The sequence below is a fragment of the Myxocyprinus asiaticus genome, chromosome 17 (assembly GCF_019703515.2).
Source record: "Myxocyprinus asiaticus isolate MX2 ecotype Aquarium Trade chromosome 17, UBuf_Myxa_2, whole genome shotgun sequence".
In the NCBI taxonomy this organism is placed as follows: Eukaryota; Metazoa; Chordata; class Actinopteri; order Cypriniformes; family Catostomidae; genus Myxocyprinus; species Myxocyprinus asiaticus.
In genome coordinates, this window is record NC_059360.1 from 22,696,526 (window position 1) to 22,718,020 (window position 21,495).

The 21,495-nt window shown below is 35.8% G+C and overlaps 1 protein-coding gene across 2 annotated transcripts in view; it reads right to left on the bottom strand.

Moving 5' to 3' along the window:
* LOC127455601 (disintegrin and metalloproteinase domain-containing protein 12-like) overlaps positions 1-21,495 on the bottom strand; it is a 178,533-nt gene that overhangs the window by 60,345 nt on the left and 96,693 nt on the right. For both annotated transcript variants that reach the window (XM_051723636.1, XM_051723637.1), the window contains exons 8-11: positions 18,741-18,812; positions 18,075-18,244; positions 16,238-16,322; positions 11,065-11,213 (exon numbers count right to left, since the gene is read on the bottom strand). In XM_051723636.1, coding sequence (XP_051579596.1) covers positions 11,065-11,213; positions 16,238-16,322; positions 18,075-18,244; positions 18,741-18,812 — 476 coding nt within the window. The remainder of the gene's footprint in view (positions 1-11,064; positions 11,214-16,237; positions 16,323-18,074; positions 18,245-18,740; positions 18,813-21,495) is intronic.

The following is a 21,495-nucleotide window of genomic DNA, read 5'->3' on the forward strand; positions in this document are numbered from 1 at the left end:
GTTTGACAGTGTAGGGAGACCAAATCGATTACGTCATGAGAGTGATCGGTTGCTGCAGAGCTCTTTTGACGTGCTCTGTTTGCCATTATTCTCTTATTGGATGTTCTTTCTCTGCTTGATCACGGGTAGTGTAGTTTTCATCAGAAATTCTGCATTAAGCACGATTTTTTTTAAATGAAGTTGAAATAATGTGGACTGATGGCTTCGACAGGAGTATGTACCAGCGATTAACACCCTCAGAGTTCACAGCATGTCTGTCTTTAAAGGTTTATGAGTTATTGTTACAAATAAATTCCCCACTGGAAAAAACTAATAGGATTTTTACTTCCAGAACTAGACTGTTGCAATCTATTGTGCTTTATTTCCATCTTTGCCCCAGTAAATCACACCCCCAGCCACAAAAAAATCCCTCTAGGACCCCTGCGTTTCATCCTGTCAGAGCTGTGAGCAGAAAATCTCTTTTCTCAACTCCAAGATATGCACACATCTGAAAATGTAACTGCTGTCATTAACCATCTGCTTCATAATTCTCCTTAAGCATTCGCTAAGCGAAACCAAATCTTTTCCCAGACTATTCAGCACAACAATGAACACAGATGCTGATTATGGTTTAAATTATTCTGAAATTACACGCCTGCTGTCCTCTCAAAAATTCATGTGCTTAAACACTTTGATATATTTATGAAACAGTGCAATGTTGAGTGTTTGCAGATAACCAATGGCTCTAATCAATCTCCAGCACTCGCACATTGCCTGTGCACCTGCTGTGCTTTAGAGACCTTTAAATTGGAGGGAAGAAGTGAAATAAGAACAAACACAGGCCAGCTACAACCCTACATCAAACAAGATGTGAGAAGTGAGCTGAATATTGAAAACAGTTTGATAAACAAGAATGAGAGAAATTAAAAGCAAGAGTTGGGCCAAGTAAACTTTTCTGTTTGGGTGTGCCAAGAGGACCATTTTATTGCTCAGATATTGCTCTTTCACAGCTCAGGATACTCAGAAATGTTTCATTTAAAAATGTTGCTCAAATTCTCCTTAAATACCTAAGGAAAAATAAGAATGGAAAGAAATGAGACAATTGCTGATGCACAGAGTATAGAGCTATAGAATTTATGTAGATTGCATAGGTCAGATATGCAGACTGTAGTGCCTTGTTAAATCTTGGCACAGTTTGAGAAATTCTTGAGATCTCTTTTGAAAGTCTAGAGAAGACACATGTGAGATTGCTGGGGTCTTTTTCTCAAAAAAACTTAAATGGATAGTTCACTTAACGGTGTTGGAACCACATGAGGGTGAGTAAATGATGACAGAATTGTAACTTTTGAGTGAACAATCCCTTTAAGCAGTAGTCGCCAATTAATTTCATTGAAACAAATTGAGATATGAAAAAGATCTAATTTGTGATTTTTCTTCTCTACACACACAGATACACACCCTGATGAGTATTGTTTCAGCTGAGCTTGCATTTTGCATTTTTGTCTAAGTATTTCTGGAAAAGACTGAGCATTTCACAGGACGCTATTAGTTTAAACCCATCTACTGATCATCAATGCATTCAAAGAATGTGAATCAAACTACAGCCTGATAAGCCTAGTTTCTGGTTAAACCATGACGAAATCTGACATCATAATACACACACCCATGTACGGCAACATGTTTATAAAAACACGTCATTTCAAATATTAATTATTTCTAATATTCTAATATTTGGGTGGGCCAGGGTGAGCCTGAGTTATATTTTGCATGCAAGATGACATTTTGAGAGCACAAAAAATATTTTGCACGCACGTGAACTCAAAATAAATTAATCTTTGCAAGAAGATACATTGCTATACAAAATTGAGTTCAAACGCGTGCAAATAAAATTTTCTGAGCACTCAAAATATAATAAAATGATAAAATATCAAAAGAATTGTGGCACAAATATAACTCCATATGTTGTCACATGACCTCATCACATTGCATGTTTATTTCAGTGAGTGGTGTCCAGTTATCATCTTGGGTAAAAAATGCATTGTTCGTCCAATTTTGTGTAAAAATGTCTGGCATCCAGATTAAAATAATGAGTCAAGGATGATTTTACTTCCGTGTTCATCCATCACACTGGGAGTGGAGAGTTTACTCGAGCACAATTGCATTGAGAGGTATTCCACATAGTACTGTTATGTACTGCACATGTTGGCAAATGTAGTTGGTCATCCAGATATTCTATGCATGCAGACAATTTGCATACTTTGCACAGTGCACATACTTACAGCAGCAACACTAAGAGTAGTATGCTATTCCGAGCATATCCACTGTAGGTTTGTTCAGCTAATGTGCATTTACATCTTACAGCAAAAAGACCAACTAATGCATTTCAAATAAAAATGCTAAATCATCTTATTGGCAAAGACAGGACTTTCTTTCCAACAGCCACCATGCTGAGTGTTGTAATGTCTCCCATTCATTTTTTAACAAGTTGCCCTGCTTATACTGTCTGTTAGTGCATATGTTGGCTTGTACAGTACAGTATGTGGCCGACTACACTGACAATTACTTCCTGTTTACATTTCAGGCTGAGCTGAAATAGATCTTACGGAAACTTGCGTTTACTGTAAAATTCAAAAGCATTACCTAGTTTCTTAGCTAGCTATCGAATCTATCTCTATTTCTGTCTCTGCATCATTCTACAACATTCTTTTGTATTTTCTGTTGACTTCCACTCTCTCTGCATCTGTTTCCTTATCTGCGTCTGTTTGTACTGCACTCTCCCTGCATCCTCTGGCAGTCTGTCTTCTATCTCGTTTTGTCTTTTTGTCTCTTCATTTCAACCAAAGCTTGTCTCTCAGCTGAGTTTCCACCTCTGAATCTCACAGCTTGTATGTTGTTGTTCTTTAGACGTTGCAGATAGGACACTGGGGCTGAGAACTCACAGCAGCTGTCAAAAAGAGAAATAACGCTGTATGCAAGATCATGAATTTCTTATGTTTGAACTTTAAAATAGATCCTAGTAGAGTAAGTACAGCAACACATCCAGCAACAGCAGGAAAAAGGCTTTGAGGAACTGAATAAATCAGAGCCAGATTGTGAGAGTTGTTAGAGCCAGGGGTTAAATTAGGATTTCAGAGGTGAGGGAACCCTAAAATTAGGTGAAGTTTTTATTTCAGATGAATCGATTTGATTGAGATTCTGTTTTAATGATTTGTCTATCATTATTTATGGATGTCATCAACTTAATTGTGAAAATACATAATTACATGGAAAATTTGGTTTAGTAGATGACAAAAAAAAAAAAAAAATTAAGAATGATATCCCATGTATTTTATGCATTTTATAAAAATCAGATGACAGCGGGGACAAGTTACCTTCTTGCCCTAGGTTGGGAATCTTATATAACTGGCTTAATTACAGTACATCTAATGTTACAATTTAAAGGTAAATGCACATTGTTCTTAACAGGGGAAACAAACACCTTCTGCATGACTACTATTTACTCAAATTGTTATTCTAATAATATAATTGGTAATGAAAAAATGTGCATAAAATCATAAAGTTTAAAATTCTTCACTGCCGTGTGAAGAAGCATTTTCACTATAGTGAATCCCTCTGTGTATTTGCTAAAAAAAAAAAAAAAAAAAAAAAAAAAAAAACACATTCCAAAAGAAAACAAAAACAAAATCAAAATAAATGCTGAATCAACAAAAATGGAGTACACATCAATATACAAATAACAGTAAAAACATTTACAGTGTGTTGGTCGAATGGTCTTTTGTTCTCAAGTTGTAGGCCTATGATAATTTGATCTGATGTTGCTTTGGATGTGATTGATTCCTGATTTAAAACCCCTTCGGGTATTCAACTTTTTAACAAAACTAAGCAAATCATCACTGCATATCAGTCGATCTAAGAAACAGGTGAGCAGTTGATTCCATATTACACGATTTCTATGAATCAGAGATCGGACCACATCGCGGTACTGAAGTGGAACGCGTGTCTATATGCGGGGGCATGTGGTCTCATGCTGCTCTCGTATTCTGCCTCTACCAGTGTCCACAACTGACTAGAGCGAAGCATAATGAACTTGAAATATTTCTGAACAAGTACACTTGCTAAATAGAGACAGAATGTCTCAAGGGGATCAAACAAAAACCACATTGGAGAATACAATAAATGGGATGGATTGTGCCGGAACGCTGTTCCAGACCATACCGGCCCAATTTAACCCCTGGTTAGAGCCAAGTTACAGTAGGTTTATTTAGCCAATGGAAACAGCATTGAGACGAAGGATCAAAAGCAGATAGAGAATGCAAATTGAGAATGTTGTTAAAATCTGGGATCTGTGTGTGTAATGTTTGTTTAAAGAGCATGCGCACACTGTAAAAAAAATGATACAAATATTAAATAAATAAATAAATACATTCTAGTTCTAATTTTTTGTCTTACAGTAAAAATCTCCCTTAAAACAAGACACATTTACATGACTTGTTTTAAAAAAAAAAAAAAAAAAATTGTTTATTGATCTTAACAAATCGGCAAATAGTTTCAGTAAATAGTTTTTCATTGTTTATTTTAAGAATAACTCATAACTCATGCTTAAAAGAAAAAAAAAAAAAAAATTCCAAATGGGCAGCACAATAATCTTAATTTACGATATATTCTACGAAACAAGCCTTTTTATCCTACAAAAGTTTGCTTTTGAAGTGTTTTTTTTTTTTTTTTTTTTTTTTAAAGATGTTTCAGATATTCTTACTGGAAAACAAGACAACAATACTGATTACTTATTCATGTAGTAGATTTGAGTTTGTTTCTTAAAGACTGTGTATGACTGTGAGTTTCGGCCTTTAGGTTTGAATAAGCTAAGGAAGTCTGTGTTTTTCACATGGGAAGCGAAAAAATAGGCCAGCATTTTCCTGACTCTGCAATAGTACACAGCTTCTCTAATACAACAAGCATATTTAGCCAACTCATGTGCATTACCTCTTAAAACACAACAAAACAAGCTCATTGACTTTGTGAACAAACATGGTAAAACATTTCAACCCACTGTAACTTGAAACTTGTGTTTAATTGCTGCCTTAAAGAAATAGTTCACCCAAAAATAAAAATTCTAAATGAAAATTGAACCCATTTGACTCTTTCTTCTGTACTCTACACAAAAGGAGATGTTAGGAAGAATTTTAGCATCTGCCACCATTCACGTTCATTGCACCTTTTTTCAGCACAATGAAAGTAAATGGGGACTGAGGCTAACATTCTGCTTAAAGTCTAATTTGTTTTCCAAAGAACAAAGAAAGTCAAATGTGTTTGGAATGACAAGAGGGTTAGTAAATGATGACATAATTTTCATTTTTGCGTGAACTATCCCTTAAAGTAATATTCCAGGTTCAAAACAATTTAAGCTCAATCGACAGTGTTTGTAGTATAATGCTGATTACCACACACACACACATAAGTTTAGACTCGTCCCTCCTTTTCTTTAAAAAAAGCAAAGGTCTGGGTTGCAGTGAGGCACTTACAATGAAAGTGAATGGGGCCAATCCATTGATGTTAAAATACTCACTGTATTAGGTAAAATTATAGCCACCAGACATAAACAATATGTGTTTACATGATTTTAGTGTGATTAAATCACTTACTAACCTTTTCTGTGTAAAGTTATAGCCAATTTTACAACTTCTTTCCATGACGACGTAACTGCATAAACCCTAAAACGACCGCTAAAACGACGATTAAAACCACTTTACAGCTCAAATAATACACAAGTTTTAACAAAAGAATTAATTTAAGTGCTTTTATAAAATTATAAGCTTCACATTTCTGCCTTTTAACCTTCTGAGACCCCCGCGTAATTGCTGTGTGCATTTTCCATTTCCCTTTTTGATTTGTAACTAGTAGCACCTAATAAACAAGAAAAAATAAAATATTTGTAGAGCAAATAGTTTTCCAAAAAATGTATGTCCACGTATATGGACTGCAAGACAACGTTGTGACATTTTAAATAATGCTAAGCTATAGAAAGTCTGATTTGTTTTCATCAAATTGTTTATTATGTGTCCAGGAGTGTTGGTCATTCATGTTTTTGAGACGTTACAGACACTACAGCTGATTTTCTGTAAAGCTGAATAAATAGTTCTTATTCAAAGTAATGTCCAGCATTATCCAATCACTGCCAACCATGTTAAAATAAAATGTTGCATTATAAAAGTCTGAATCTATGTATTGATTACCATTGTCCCATGTCTGCCAAACAGTACTGGTGAGTGGTCCAAACATCAGCTGCAGCCTAAAACTGAACTTTTGGTCGGATTTTAGGATTAAATGCACTTAGATTGAATGCTGCATAGAAAGCTATAGGATGCTCCCTTGCTCCCTATTTAGTGAATGACTTAACCTCCAGTGTGCTGTCTGTCTTCACTGGTCTCAGAACAGTTTGAAATGCACCTTATTTTCATCCTAAGTCTATATAAAGCCTCTGAAAGCAAAATGTTTCAGCTTTTGTATGAACCCAATGATTCTCAATGTGAAAATGCATAATAAATATATAGGAATGCATTAACTAATGTTAATTAATAGAATCGTATTGCACAGAGATAACAAAATATAATATAACAAAATGTATATTAAAATGAAGCGAAATGACCCACAGATTGTTAGAGCTGAAAGTTATTCAAAATAACTAACATGTTTTTCTATTTTTGAGGAAATGTGGTATGAATTTCCACATATGTGGACGTGTTTATCAGGGCGCTGACGCACAAAAAATGAATGGATTTTTTTAATGCGGCATATCAAATGAATCTAGAGTCTCTCCTCTTTACAACCAAATAGGTTTCAAGGAAAAAACTTAAAGAGGTTTCTTACCAGAGGCACTTTTGTTGGCACTGCGTCCGAAATAGCACTTCAAGGAAATCAACGTCATGTTGTTGTGTCACATGACTCGGTGCGGCAGAAATTAACCCTTTAAATGACAGTCTAGAGTCTTGTGAGCAGTATTCAGTCAGTTTCTATTCATTTAAATTATGCGTTTCATATAGCGAAGTCAAAATACAACGTCCACGCACGTGGACGCGGGGGTCGCACAAGGTTAAACCCTCTAAAAATTGGCCCCATTCACTTCCATTGTAAGTGCCTCACTATAACCACAATATTTGCTTTTTTAAAGAAAAGGAGTCAAAATAAATTTTTGTGGTAATCAACATTATGCCACAAATGCTGTTGAATGAACTTAACTTGTATTGAACTCTGAATATTCCTTTAAGTTCACTTGAACCAAAGAAATCAAGTTTAAACTGTGAAAACTCCTAGTACAAATGGCAGTAATTATTGTGGCGAGTCAAATGGATGAAAACAAATATGTTGTTATAACATAGCTTAATGATGAAATCAATTTTACAGTGTACCAAAAAGTAGGAACTAAACTATAATTAGTCTAAACTACAACCCCAAAACCCTCAAATGACACTCTGCACAGTGTATATTTTGGAAGATGGGGACAAGCTTTGGCACTCCAACATTCTTTTAAAAGCACTTTCCTTTCTCAGAGGCGCTACATCCATTTAACTATTCATCCACTGCACTACTGGAGAATTTTGAGCTAAGCAAAATGATGTCAACCCCTTTTCTGTACCTGAGGCCAAAAGAGACGACAAAACCTCTCCTGAATGATTTTTTCTGAAGAAGCTTTAAAAAGCCCAGAAAGGTTTATTCCCAGCATTTTGTCTAGGTGTTATATGAACACATAATGGGAGAACAGGGTTCCACTGTTTGTTGTGGCCGTTATCCAGGGATGAGCGGTCCAACAAAAACATCCCCACTCTGAGATAAGACAGCCACAGCAGCGAGATTGCAAACCGGTCACAGCTGAGAGCGGTCAGACCATTACCAGTGACTGACTTGTGCGATATGACTGAAACTGTAAACCACAGTCTTACTCCAGATCAAATGCTGGATCTTCTGAAGACTTTCAGAAGACTTGACGGACTGTCCTAGACTGCATTGTGCAAAATACGCATGATCCACTTTCACAGTAACATTCAATTGTTTTAACATTGAGTATGGGTGATCAGATTCCTTTAGCCTTTCACTCTCAGTTTCACAATCATTTCACAAACATTTCTCTCTCTTTTTAACACTCTCCACCAATACATCTAGAGAATCCATTCCAAGTTCACTGTCTGATAAGGCAAACTGGCATAAGTGTAAGGAGGGAAATCTCCCATTATAAGCTGGCCTCACCTTATCAACCTGATGTTTACCCGTACCTGACACTAGTCATATGCCCAAAACTATTACCGACAACCGTGTTATCACGGGAAGCCAGGCGACAGCTGAATTTCTGAAATCCAAATTTCTGAGTGGACAAAGCAAGCCTTCTGCCCATCTGCAAATCCTTGAGATTGAGCAGTTTTAATCCAATACCTGTTTAACGTCAGTGGTGACGAATGGATGTATGGCGCAAATTCATCACTGAGAGACGGCTAATTAACCTCAGGTCAATAAGATGCAGGTAACCAGCTGATTTTTCTCTTGGGTACATGAATGATGAGTGCTTGATTTTGCCATTCCCCAGATAATGGCACTCTTTGGAGACTAATTGAACTCTGGAGTGATGTCTCTGCAGTGCAATAATGCATCAAATCCAGGTAGGTTACTCCATCCTGCAGAACATAGGCTACATTCACACAGCAGCAGAATATGGTTGTCAGTCCTGTTTTAGAGTGCTAAATACGGTTATGTTCACACAGTTTGATTATGAACAAGAATGACAACCGCAGCCTATATGTGAACGGACTGTCCTTTAATTAACCCTATAAAACCTGACATGAAATAATAGTGTGAATATTTAAATTTTTTTCTATCATATTTGATACATCAGGCTTAAAAGGTAATTATCCTCCAGAGACCCAGCAATTCATTTTTGCATTGGATGTTTGTTATTGAATTTTCTCTTTGCTCACAGTGTACATGCCACAGTAGTAAATATTGGTGTATCTTAAAAGAACTCCCTGGGCTTTTCAGAGATATCCAATGTTTGGTAGTTTGGCCATGACAACTTCCTCTCCTTTGTCTATAGAAATACATCTATGACAGTTGTAATTGTAATGTATGACATTACAATTCAACACATCAAATACAATATGAATAACAAAAAAATTTTTTTTCAAAATACTATTTTTATCATATGTTTTTTTATTTTTTTTACAAAGATGACAATAATAGCTTGCAATGTAAAACAATGAGATCTTTAAAATGACAGAATAGGCTGCAAATATAAAAATACATATTAATATTAGTTCACATTTTAAATCTATCTTATGAAAATCATTTTTCAGTATTTTTAAAACTCCATAGGGAAAGTTATGTTTTTTAACTTTATATTAAATAGTCATGTGAAGGTGACAATTTTTTTTACACCATTGGATGTGGTTTGACACCATTAATAACTCAACTGCTTCAAAATGTAACAAATATTACAATTCAGAACACAATAAAAAAAAAAAAAAAAAAAAAAAAAGAAAATCAAGAATTCAAAAAATTTACAAATTTATGTAATGCCAATTATTTAATTCAAACGTTTTAATTTAGAATTTTTATACCAACAGTCATGTACATAGCATTTATTAATTTAATTTTATCTGCACCATTATTTTCCATCCAAATGGAAATAATAATGAAAATAAAGAAGAGGCTTAATGTTCAGCATGACTGATTCTGAAGCAAGCCTCTCCATCACACATTTCTTTGCCCAATTTTTTGGATTTAGTCAATAATTGATCCAGATATTGTTTAATAATTCCTGAGGTAATTTACTCACACCAAATCTAATTGTTTCTCACATTATGTTTGACAGCGAGACAACAACAGTTGAAGGTAGGAAAGCGCAGCAACATTAACTATAGTTAGTAAGAGGAGCCCATGGCATGGCCGAGGGTCAGTTAACATCTTTTTTAACAAGCTTTTCTCTCTAAATGTAAAGTGATTGAAAGCCCATTCCCAAACATACAGCAACTTTTTGCATAACCGTGACAGAAAAGATCCTTGGAAATGGAATTATATTTATATTAGCTGGCCATGTGATGTTGGTTAACTTCAAGCCTTTCTTCAAGATTTTCAGTGATAAAGTGATAAGTAAAGCCTATCAATCTCTTTTTATACACTTGGGCATTGTTTTCTTCATTTTAATGCACTGTTTTTCATTTTCCATCTTCCTTTTTCTGTTCTTCACCCCAGGCCAGAACGCATTCCCCTCTGACTTTTGTTATGTGACAGTTAGAGCAACGTCAGTAGACAGAGGGTGAGCTATGAAGGTACCTCTTGATTAAAAATAAATAAATAAATAAATAAAATAAAAATGCATATTTGAACCCATTTAAAATGCAAAGAAAATGATAAGTTAAATAAAATAAAATAAAAGTTAAATAAAATACATCCTTTCATTATTGTTTAAAATTATGCTTTTGGTTATTTGTATGGTATTATAGGATATTTAAAAAGTATGATTTTGTCACACAGAGTGTTGAACCACGGTTCAAGACCATTCATACACACAAGCTGACACATGAGATGAGAGTGTCATAGAAGCGACATAAGATGAAGTGGTTGCTTCAGAAAATGTGCTTTTCATTTCTCTTTTTGTTTTCGAACACTATTGGTTAGGTTTAGGCATTGGGTAAGGGTAAGGATGTCTGTTTTGTGTCTACCTCTCATTTGATTTTAGATCACTATTGGTTAGGTTTAAGTTAAAGTTTTAGGTTAGGGAGGTACATTTTATTCATTAAAACTCCATCTAATATTCACCTTAAAAACTTTGTCTGATCACAACACCATTTCACTCGCTTTTGGTACACCCAGCTGGACATTTCACTGGGGAACTGCAGCCAAACGTGTAATAAGGCAGGTAATTTTGTTTTGCAAAAATTTTGCCACGGTCACATAATGACAGCAGGCTGGAAAAGACTTTGGTAATTCGTTCATACAGACAGTTTTCAAACTACTCCTCTAAGCTGTTATACACTATGAACAGGACAATTTGATCGTCACATCTGTCAGTAGCCTATATATGGTTGAGATCATACTCACCCTGTTGAGGGAGTCATGATGCAGCCGCCACGGTCAACAGTCATCCTACAGCCGCACCCCCGCTCTGGTGTGTCGTGGTTCATTCCAAAGTTGTGGCCCAACTCATGGGCCAAAGTCACAGCAGCTCCAAGAGGATTGTCGGAGTGATCCTAGAAAACAGAGTGTCGTTATATGTCACATCTTAAACCACTTTATGTTTTTCTTTATAGTTTCTTGATGCATTATTTATGTTGTGAATTTCTGTAAACTGCCCCTCAAAAGGCCCATTCACATTGCCTCAACTAACAGCAAAACTAAAAAAATACAAATAATAATAAAAAAAGCTTATAAAAAAAACTAGATCATTATTTGGTGTGACCACCTATACATTCACAACAGCACCAATTCTCCTAGGTACACCTGGACACAGTTTTTCTTGGTTGTTGGCAGATAGGATGTTCCAAGCTTCTTGGAGAGTTCAGAACAGTTCTTCTATCTATTTAAGCTGTCTCAGTTGCTTCTGTCTCTTCATGTAATCCCAGACTGATTCGATGTTCATTCTCCATTGTCCTATCTCATCAACAAGGCATTTCCGTCCACAGAACTGCCGCTTATTGGATGTTTTTTGTTTTTGGCACCATTCGGAGTAAATTCTAGAGACTGCTGTACGTGAAAATCCCAGGATATCAGCAGTTACAGAAATACTCAAACCAGCCCATCTGGCACAAACAATCATGCCACGCTCCAAATCACTGATATCACATTTTTCCCCCTTCTGATGGTTGATGTGAACATTACCCGAAGCTCCTGACCTGTATCTGAATTATTTTATGTGCTGCACTGCTGCCACATGATTGGCTGATTAGATAATCGCATGAATGATTGTTGGTGCCAGACGGGGTGGTTTGAGTATTTCTGTAACTGCCGATCTCCTGGGATTTTCATTCATAACAAGTCTCCGAATGGTGCCAAAAACAAAAAACATCCAGTGAGCGGCAGTTCTGTGGACGGAAATGCCTTGTTGATAAGAGAGGTCAACAGAGAATGGCCAGACTGGTTCGAACTGACAAAGTCTACAGTAACTCAGATAACTGCTCTGTACAATTGTGGTGAGAAGAATAGCATCTCAGAATCTTATTCTGAGAAATGCGGGTTGGTGCAGTTTTGGCGGCACGAGGCGGACCTACACAATATTAGGCAGGTGGTTTTAATGTTGTGGCTGATCGGTGTATATATATATATATATATATACACATACAGTATATATTCATTAATTAATTAAAAAGGCTAGAAAAAAATGGAAAAAAATGGAAAAAAATGCATGTGTTTTGAGATACGTTTTAAAAGCAAAAGTTCTTTTAACTAAAAATGCACGCTCATGCGCAAGATGCTGAAAAAATGTGAGATGGAAGAATAAAAAACATACAGGTTTGAAATGACTTGCAGTGAAAAAATTATCCCAAAAAGTTAATAATTTAAAGTACACTAAATTGATTTTAGGCTTTATTTATTGCTTTAGACACTGATGCTGTTATTAAATTTCTTGAAGGACTATAAATGAAATCTGTTGCTCTGAATCTCCCTCTCAGTAGATCTCTCTTTCAAATACACTCTTCTCACATTCTTCCTCGAACTCTTAATGTCTCTTTTTACCTTGCCATAAAACAAATACAGTACAAGCATCTTCTCACTTATTTTCCTTCCTTTTGCTTTCTCCTCTCCTCAATGTGCTCTCTACACTCTCACAACACAAGAGAACGCAGTGGAGCTTCAGCACTATCCATTTCAACTGAGGTGAAGTATATCTTCCTGAAGCCTCAAGAGCATTTGAACGTGACCAGAGTAGCAGTGCATTAGCCTTCAAACCCATTGTGGTGATGTGGGCGTGGCCGAGCAACATCTGTGGAGAGTGAGGCTGGGAGAGGAAGAACGGTAAGGATTGACTCCTGTGGGAAATTATCTCTAATAGCTGTTCTGTGTTTCAGTGAGAGCTGGAGAGGGATAAAAAGGAGTCCAGGCCGCCAGAGGAGGGAGAGAGGCGCACGCTGTTGAGTTCTTGTGCGTGCATTCATTTAAGCTGAAAAGCAAACCTGTTTATGTTACACTGAAAAGTGTGTGCAAATAAAGACGTGTGTTGAACATTTACCCAGCCCTTGCTTCCTCCTTGAGAAGTCAGAGAACTGGTAACACCCACATACTGACATCTTTCCGAATTTAGCTTCCATCTTTCCACACATCTATATCCTGACTATCCTTTTCACTGTATTGTACACCAAAATGCCAATTCCAACCTTGATTACAGGATGGAGAACATGACAGGTTTATCTGAGCTTTCAGTGCCATCCGGGAAGATACTGTATATCTCTGCTTCTTTTAACTTATACAAGACCTATAGTGTGCCAGCGATGGCCGTATATCTTGAATATGACTGACTTGCTCTTCTCTGAACATAATTGCAGACTGATGCAGTGGTTAATGCCCTGGGAACTCCAGACTTGACTATTATAAAAAACCACTACCAAGCTGCTACACTGAAAATATGGTGCCTTTATAGTGGTGACAGCTTTTTAAGTGCAGCTTCTCTCAAGTCATTGCCAGATTGTACGATATCTTAGACATCAAAAGACATTCCAACTTTGGATTCCTATAATCATGTGAGACATGTCCATCTGTGTTGGGGAAGGTACTCGGAAACTGTAGCTTCTCAAGCTACAAGCTACACATAATTTGAAGTAGTTTTACTGCTGTCTACTCAAAAAAAAAAAAAAAAACCTACACTACACTACAAGCTACTAACAAAAGTAGCTAACTACCGAACATTGAAACTAGCAAGGAAGCATTATCTTTTTGAAAATAACAACCCTGATATGATTTAAAATGTAACCAAAGCCTTATTTTTCCTGGCACAAATAAATAAATAAAAAGTTGTTTTTTGAATGAATGAATGAATGCATGCATGCATGAATGAACCATCTCAATTAGGTTGGCAGCATAAAACTTGAACAGATAAATACAACTAAAAAACTATAATTCATCCTAAATTATATAAGTCAATAACATAGTAATGAAAAACAACATTATTATTAAAGGAATATTCCGGGTTCAATACAAGTTAAGCTCAATCGACCGCATTTGTGGCATAATATTGATTACCACAAAAATGTTTTTGAATTGCCCCTCCTTTTCTAAAAAAGAAAAAAAAAGAAAAAGCATAAATAAGGGATAGTTCACCCAAAATATCAGATGTTAGGCAGAACGTTAGCCTCAGTCACCATTCACTTTCATTGTATGAAAAAAGGATGCAATGAAAGTGAATGGTGACTGATGCTAACATTCTGCCTAACACCTCCAAAGCCAAACAGGGTTTGAAATGACATGAGGGTGAGTAAATCATGACAACATTTTTATTTTTCTGTGGACAATGCCGTTAGTAGTGTCACTGCTTTTAGTTAGTTGCGCCCCAGCACTAGTGTCCACTATGTTTTGTCCAAATTTGTTTGCATGAAGATTGTGTCTTCAGATTTAAAACTTAAGATTCAAATCTACTTATACAATTTCTGGGTCAGTCAGTACATATGATTCAGGACTATTAAATTCTACACCATAATCTGCTTTTTTCTCTGTCTGTCTGTTTGCCATATGCAAGCATGGAAGAGACACGCACATCTGGAAGCAAGACTTTGAAACCACAGCAGCCAATTCAGAAATACATCAATCAGTGTACAGTGTCTCTTTTTATCACTGTACACTTTTTACTTTTCCTTGTCTTTTGTTTAGAAGAAATTAGATGAACTTGTGCATGACCTTGTAGAACTGCCCATGTGTGTGCATTGACTAGACTTATTTCCACCTTAAAAGTACTATGTACAAGATCATGCACCTAAAGATCACACACTCTGCAATTACATTACAAAAAGTCTGAGACAACTTGTGAAATTGATTCTATTTTGCATCATTTTAATTTACTATAAAAAATTATTATAAATTACATCATCAGCATAAACATTTTTTTAAAAGTTTCAAAATTGTAAAATAAGTATTTCTGGTGTCAACATGCATTTGAGCTGGCATGGATTCCACAAGTTGATGATGCATTTTATCCAAACATGATTAGAGAATGTTTCAAAGACCATTTGATTAGAGACCTAGAAATAGCACAGAATCTTAATATTAATTTTTTGATGTAATTTTTCATTGTTTTTTTTTTTTCAAAATCTGTTTATTTTCAGGTGATCTCAAACTTTTGGACCTCACTGTACCTCAAAACACTAAAGCAAACATTTACTGTTGGGGAAGTGATAATATGTTTGGCATATCAATGGTAATAAAACTACATTTTGCAACAAAGGACTGGCCCTTCAAGAACAACAGGGTAAAGGAACACAGGCAATTCCAGGAAATCATAATTTAACCAAGAAACATGATAAAAGCAGGCAGAAGGATTTAGTGTTCTTTCTCCGAGTCAGTGCATTACTTGTTTCTCTATCTCTCAGGCAGTCTGAGGCAAAAACCATGAAATGGTGAATAACTGAAGGTAGAAATGTGAAGGGAGTGCGATGGTGACAGCAGCATTACTGATGACTGGTGAGTGAAAAGCAAACAACCATGAGTCACTATGAGTATTATCATTCTGATACTAAAAACAAACATAAAACAGCTTTAATGAATCTGGCCTGTGTGGACACAACCTTCAACGTAGAGGGACATTTCACCTAAAAATGAATAATCTGTCATTATTCACTCAACTTCATGTAGTTCAAAACCTGTATAATTTATTTGTGGATCAAAAAGAGATATTTTGTATGTCCAAGCCACAGACAAAGAGGGAAAAAAAAAAAAAAATGTCAGAGAACAACAAATTTCAGTCTGTTGCTCACAAAAACTATTGTATGTCTTTTAAAGATCTGGAATATAGCGTAGTCATATGGACACTTTTTATGGTACATTTGTGGAGCTTGACAGCCACTGGTTTCTGTCTACTTACACTGAATGGAAACGAACAGCTTGAACATTCTGTATAATATCTCCTTTTGTGTTCCACAGTCATACGAGTTTGGAAAAAAGACAGGTAAATGATGATAGAAATGTAAATTTTAGGTGAACTTTAACTATGTTAAAAACAGCTACATGGTTGTGAAGCTCAGTTTGAAGTGATAATTATGGGGCTCCGAGTGTGTGATAACTGATTTCTCACCATGACAATGCCTCCCGACTGCTCCGCGGTACACATACTCATAATGGGAGCCATGCCTATTGTGGTGCCCTGGAAGTACACCCCACTGCCATAAGAGAAAGAAAATCAGTTTAAATATATGGCAAAAGACTGGCACAGAAAAACAATATGACTAAGACATAGGCTGTGTTCTGAGTAGCATACAATCATACTATTATTTTTTCTACAGAATACAGAATGTACAATACTGTGCACAGTGTACACATATTCTGTATGCATGGAAAACCCGGCTGACCATCTATATTTGCCAAAATGTGCAGTATACAACAGAGCACACTACAAAGAATACTGTACTTGATCTTAACAAAGGAACACAATTTAAATTATTTTAAACTGACTGATATCAGTTCAGGAGACTCTGTGATGTCAGTAAAGGGTTAAACTTTCTGCAAACAGAGTCATGTGACAAAACAACATGGCACTGACCACAGTGGAGTTTGTCTTGGGGAGAAACGCCAACAAAACTACATCTGGTAAGAAAGCGAATTAAGTTTTTACATTTAAACCTGTTTGAGTCAAAAGATTAGAGTCTCTAGTTTCATCCGATATGCCATTTTCAAAATTTGAGCAATTTATCGCGAAACGCCACGCTGCTAAACACAATGTAAACGAATGTGTACTTTAGCATATTTTTTCCTTAGAAATCCTATATTTACTCTATCTAAAAGCAGAAATTTTTGCTTTCAGTTGCTTTATATGGAGTTAGGATGAAAATAAGGTGTATTTCTAACTGTAAGACCAATGCAGACAGATAGCACATGTTAAGTCATTCACTAAATAGGGAGCAAGGGGGAAGTGCATTCAGTCCAAACTTCCTATCAAAAGTTCAGTTTCAGGCTACAGATGATGTTTGGACCACTCAACATGTTTGGCAGACATGGACAATGGTAGGATTCATAAATTCAAAATTTATAATGTATAATTTTATTTTAATATGGTTGGCAGTGATTGGATGATGCTAGCCATTACATTGAATAAGAATTAATTATGCTAATTTCTGATGAAATGTCTGCAATGTCTCAAAAACATAAACAAACTGTTTGATAAAAAAACAACTTTCTATAGCTTGGTATTATTACAAATTTCACAGCTTAGTCCCGCTGTCCATATACATATGTTGCCATCAATTTTTAAGGAAACTATTTGCTCTAGATTGTTTTTTCCTTTTTCTTTTTTTCTTTTTTTTTTTGCATGTTTATAAAGTGTTACTAGTTAAAAGAAAAAAAAGGGGGCAAATGTAAATGCATACAGCAGTCATGTTTGGGTCTCAGGAGGTTAATGTGTCAAACTGACCTTCAATTTCAATGTTATGAATGATTCGTAAGTAAAAACAGCTACAATTTTGAACATCTCTTTCATGACTCATTTGATTGGACTGCAAATAGTAAACAAGTTTTTAAATTAAAATTGGATTCAAAATGCAAGGTAAAAGGTGTTTAATTTCTAAGATGATAACTGGAGGCCACACTCTGAATTAAACAGGCAATGTGCTGAGTGACAACAATGTAGCAAATTACTGTTCAAAATGTTTATCATTCTAGAATGCATTCTGTTTTACATATTATTTTAAGAAAATAGTAGGCAGTTATGCAGTAAGCAGTACACTGTTCTTACAAACACTGCCCAAGTCTAAATCCAAGAGTCAGACTAAAACAAAGACTAAGGTGTGTTCACCATTGAGTGAGCCTTGATTCAATCTGTGTTGATAGAGCATAAGTGAATAAGTTGGTAGAGAACCTACAGTATATATTTGACACATGCTGATCTGTGCATGTGTTTGAGTATGTGAAATGTGTACCTTATAAGTTGGGCATTATCATGTGCCCGCTGTGGCAGCAGTCGAAGTTTTCTCCAGTCCAAAAACTCATGGAGGGTTGTGAAGGGGTCTTGGGTGATGGCACACTTATCAGCATCACTCCAAACCTCCAGTCCCACCAAAGCAACACGAATATTCAGCACCCTGTAAAACTGAGTGAATGCACAAACATATTTGTTTTTATATCATAGTGTGGACTTTCTATTGACATTTTCTAGTCCCTACACCAACCCCTACACCTAACCCTCACTGAAACCTTTCTGTATTTTCATTAAGACATTATTTAGTTCTTTATGTTGTCTGGTCTCACAATTTAGATGACTTCAGGTTTTTACTACCCTTGTGGGGAAATTTGGTATCCACAATGTAGGTAAAACTTGACCCACACACAATATCAAACCCTTCTACTCCACAATCCACTCATTGACAAACAGTACATCCAACAATATCTCTGTCTGTCCATTAGTCAATTATTTTTCATGTAAATATACTCATTAGTTTTCAGGTTGAATCTTTCAATAGAAATTCTCATTTCAAAGCTCATCTTTTACCTCAGCCATCTCACATTCATCTCTTTCAATCAGAATTTTATTTTAGAGTTCCAGTGAGGCCTTCATGTTCATTTAGGCTAACCGTAGTGTTTTATACCTTGTCCACATAGTTGGCGATCTCAGCAAGTCTCTGTTTGACCTTCTCCACATCTTTTCCTTGTTTCTGGAACTGGACAGGAAAAAAGACAAAGGTGAGATATAAGAGACTAAGACAAACTGCAACAAGTATAAGACTGCTGTATAGATGGGTTTGAACAACGCAAAGACACTCTGAGAGGCATCTTTAAATGTCATTTGTAGGGGCGTTCCAATCAATGTGTCTAGCAGCAAATTCAGAAGAGCCCTCCAAAGTGACATTATTTAGTATGTTTTTAAGTCATTTTTCATGTGGGGCCATTAGCTGGTCTCTAAAATTAAGATTTCAGGTTTTGATATCCTTGTGGGGGCATTTGATTCCCACGATGCAAGCAAAACCTGACCCACTCACACACACACACACACACACACACACACACACACACACACACACACACACACACACACACACACACACACACTCTCTTACCATATACTTCTATTGCTTTTATATAAAAGTTAATTGTAATTACTACAGGATAACCCTAACCATGTATCCCAAAATAAACATTTTAGCATTATTTCCCCCACATGAAAACACTTAGTATGTATGCACGGACGCAAACACACAGACAGCTGTGGTGATAACCTGGTAGCTTTGTTTGTTGTTGCCCATTGCTTCTTTTTCCCACATCCAATGTTCACTTTTTACATAACACTTCCTGTTTCCTATCTGATCATTTGGGAGCAATGCCTTACTTCCTCTCAGGTCCCACCCTCTATGACCTACTTTTGGTTTGGCCTAGAAAGAAAGAGCCAAAACTTCACCTTAAACCAAATATTGTACAGTACTCACCAATAGAATTTTGTAAATATAGCTGCAAGCAGCAATTACGGGGCAAAGCACCAAAATGGCAAGCACTGCACAGTGTTAACCACAACCCATAGATCACATGAGACATAAAGCACAAATACACATCGCCTCAAGGTGGATTTCAACCTATCACTTTCCTTTCAACAAGTCACTGCACAGTCCACTGCACCACAAAATTATCATTCAACAAAGGACATACCAAGCATAGAGCAATCACAGCCAATCATTGTAGTCGTCATAATCTACTTCGTATTCATGTAACTACAACAAAATTAAAATTAAAATTTGATTGGAGAAAAGCCCAGCAACTATTTAGTAACCCAATACAAAGATCTCCATAAAAGCAGAAATTCTAACTACATTATTTGTTGAGGGAGAGATTCAAACCCACAACTCTTGAAACTATTTAGCTGTGCTTTAACACACTAAGCCACTCAGTTAACAGTCTATTAAGGGGCAAAGAGACTTCCTGAGGTTAAAGTCAGCACACAAGTGTAGTAATCCCCGGTGTTAAATATACAATCCTTAGTGTTCATTTCGGTCCCAACCGATGGTGTTAAAAACTAACACTGAGCACTGTTGAACCTACATTTTGAAATGTTCAATGTTGATTTGGCCAAACAATTAATTAAATGAAGTAGGTAAACTCCCTGAGTGATGGTTGACCATTAGTGGTGACACCTGATGTTAACAAGCAGAGTCTACTAAAGGAAAGAAAGAGGGACAACAAGAAAAAGAAATCAAGAGGACAAACTAGCTGACACCACCACAATTGAATCTGTCTTACTGTCACACAGCCTTACATGTACATCAACTGCAAATACAATATAATATTAGACAATAATGTTTCAATATGTTGTGAGGATGTTTGTTTTTCATGTGTGCAAAAGTTATTTACTGAGAATTAATAGAGGTTTGTCTGCATTTAGTGTTGCTGATGTCATTATTTTGTTTCATTCATAGAAGTCACCATTATGGTGATTATTGTTTTCTTTGATTAGACACTGAAGACTTGCTTTAAATTAGTACAGTCATCTTCTAGAAATGCATTGTTCAATAGAATAAGTACAACACAGTGAGATAAAAAGGGTTCACTGGGATGATTTATGGTATGTCTAATTGAGATTTTGTAGAAGTCAAATTATCAAATGAAATCCAGAATTACAGTGGACCTATAATTTAGTGACAGGGGTGTTGCATCAAATGTTGGACCCCTGGCACAGAACTGTTTGAAGACTCCCTGAATAATTTGGGTTTGTGGTGAGGGTTATATATATAAATGGTTTTAGATGAATATTTAACTGTGTTATATTATTTTTAAGTAATGCACATTTTTTATTTTCAAACATATACATTATTTGAATCAAGAAAAAAAAAATGCATACAAAAACTTAATTCATATATTTATAATTTACAAGCTCTTGTGTTGTCCAAGTCACCATAAGATCTCTATAATGAGAGGGGTGTCAGGTTGTTCAGTCTATCCTGAGGCTTTTCTTCTCATGTAGTTTTAGCAAATCCTAACTTGCTAACTGAAATTTACATAGGGTCCAAAATAAATTTTAAATATGATTAAACTAATTATAATAATATCAAATTATTTATAAAAAAAAAAAAAAAATTCTTGCAAGCCGTGCAACTGAATTTATCATTATTTTTGTATTTAAATGTTGTTGTTGTTTTGTTTTTTTGTCACTGTGACAGTCGAATTATTTAGCTAATTTTTTCTTTGCAAATCAGTGACAAACAACACAGGTTATAAATTCTGTCAGTAAAGTGAAACTGAACCTCATAGAAAAAATATTGTAATTTCTGTTGTGGTTTTTGCTTGGGGACTTGCTATTGGCTGTTATGTTTGCATAATTAAATAGGTAGGTCTGTGGAGGTTTTGGGGACTGTTTGG